A 2,132-nucleotide genomic window follows, 5' to 3' on the forward strand; every position below is an offset into this window, starting at 1 on the left:
CAGCCCAGGTGGTTGAAAAAGGAAACACTGGTACCTTGATGCTCTCCAACTTCCGCCAAGCTTCTTCCACTTCCTCCCTGAGCCCATCCTGCTTTGCCTGGGCACCAGTGCTAGCTTGGCTCCTGCCCACACACACAAACAGAAATTAGCTAATTTGTCTGTGGATAATACACGTAGCCCTGACTGAGGCATTACAACTCACCTGATTCTTGCGTTGTTCCAGTCTGTTGTGAGCTTTGCAAACTGCTTCTTGTTCTTGAGAATCTCTGGTAAATCATCCTAGAAGGAAAGAAAACATAAAAGTAAAAAAATGCTGGGGAGGAAATTTATTTTGAATTGATTCAAGAACTATCAATTTATTTTGCTATTTTATTTTATAGCTAGCTACAGCAAGTTGTCCATGCATTTATTAAGGCAACACACAGGGACAGAAATTAACAAGAAGACATTCACACATGTGCATACTGTACACACTTGTAGATGAATCCATAGTGAGGATGGAAAAAATAACACAAACACCCAACAATGCAATGCAATCCAAAACAAAACAGGTGCAATAAAAAGCACCTTAGTCAAGCTTGAACAATTTGACACTCTATCAGCCACAGCAACCCCTGTATATATGAACTTCAGGGAACTGCGGCGAGCTGCAGTACGAGCCATACTCACCTCACTGAGCTTGTTGAGTGGCTCCAGAACTGCCTTCTCAACTTTCATCTCAAAGTCTGCCAGCATGCTCGCCAGCATCTTCTCCATGAAGCAGCACATCTCCAACACCCTCCTGCACACACACACACACACACACACACACACACACACACACACACACACACAAGGTCAAGGTCAACATCTGTCTTGCAATTTATATATTTTTTAAGATGGATGTCAAAACTAAAAACTATAAAATGTTTATATATAAAGCGTGCAACAACAATTAAATATCAATATGCAGTGCCCAGCTGCTCTGTCAGAGCCTCAAAGCTGTAAATAAAAGTGATGAATTGAATTCTAGCCACAGGCTGTAGACAATGGGTGGGATCCTCTTTCTTTTTCATCCAGAACTGAAAACCATTGCGCTAAAGTCATGAGCTTTTCACATGACAGCAGTCCACACGGCTATTAGTCACAAGTTCAGGTCAAGAGCATGGAGGGAGGGAGGAAGGGATAACTTGTTGTTGATAAACCTGTCACCTGATAGAGGATTCTGCGTCAAAATCCTTGAGGCTCTCCGCCATGCTGATGGACAGCAGCATCAGAGGGAGCTTTTTCTGCAGAGACAGAGGCAAATGTAACACCTTTCAGCATTTACATTTACATTTACATTTACTCATTTGGCAGACGCTTTTATCCAAAGCGACTTACATTTGAGGAACAACATACAAGCATCAACAGAGCATCAAATACAGATCTACAACTGACAATACATAATAGTAAGAGCAGCAATAAATACTAGTAAGAGATCATAGTACATATCACAACAATGGGGTAAGTACCTAGGGAAGGAAGTAAGAGTTAACAAAAGTGCAATCAAAACAAAAAAAGTGCAATCAATACAAGATCATTGTAGGGAAGAAGAGCACAGGAAGTGCATGTTAGAGGTTAGGAGTTAGAGGTGTTATAAGAGGAAGTGTTCTCGGAAAAGATGACTTTTCAAGAGCTTCTTGAAGTTAGAGAGGGACGCCCCTGCTCTGATGGCGTGTGGTAGCTCGTTCCACCATCGTGGTGTCACAGATGAGAACAACTGGGACTGGGATTGCTTTGTATGAAGGGATGGCAGAGCCAGGCGGCATTCGTTGGAGGAGCGTAGTGGGCGAGAAGGAACGTAAGTTTGTATAATGGAGTTTAGGTAGATGGGTGCAGACCCAGTAGTCACTCTGTATGCAAGCATTAGTGACTTGAATTTGATTCTGGAGGCCACGGGGAGCCAGTGGAGGTCACTGAGTAATGGAGTGACATGAGTCTTTTTGGGCTGATCAAAAACCAGACGCACTGCTGCGTTCTGAACCATTTGTAAGGGTTTCACTGCACAAGCTCGAAGACCTGCTAGGAGGGCATTGCAATAGTCGAGGCGAGAGATAACCATGGCCTGTACCAGAAGCTGGGTGGCGTACTGAGTGAGGTAGGGCCTGATT

The 2,132-nt window shown here is 43.6% G+C and overlaps 1 protein-coding gene across 1 annotated transcript in view; it reads right to left on the reverse strand.

Moving 5' to 3' along the window:
• sh3bp1 (SH3-domain binding protein 1) overlaps nucleotides 1–2,132 on the reverse strand; it is a 19,008-nt gene that overhangs the window by 10,028 nt on the left and 6,848 nt on the right. Inside the window, exons 4-7 of the mRNA XM_046068464.1 lie at nucleotides 1,192–1,268; nucleotides 670–781; nucleotides 203–279; nucleotides 35–122 (exon numbers count right to left, since the gene is read on the reverse strand). Of these exons, the coding sequence (XP_045924420.1) occupies nucleotides 35–122; nucleotides 203–279; nucleotides 670–781; nucleotides 1,192–1,268 (354 nt within the window). The remainder of the gene's footprint in view (nucleotides 1–34; nucleotides 123–202; nucleotides 280–669; nucleotides 782–1,191; nucleotides 1,269–2,132) is intronic.

The sequence above is a fragment of the Micropterus dolomieu genome, linkage group LG14 (assembly GCF_021292245.1).
Source record: "Micropterus dolomieu isolate WLL.071019.BEF.003 ecotype Adirondacks linkage group LG14, ASM2129224v1, whole genome shotgun sequence".
NCBI lineage: Eukaryota > Metazoa > Chordata > Actinopteri > Centrarchiformes > Centrarchidae > Micropterus > Micropterus dolomieu.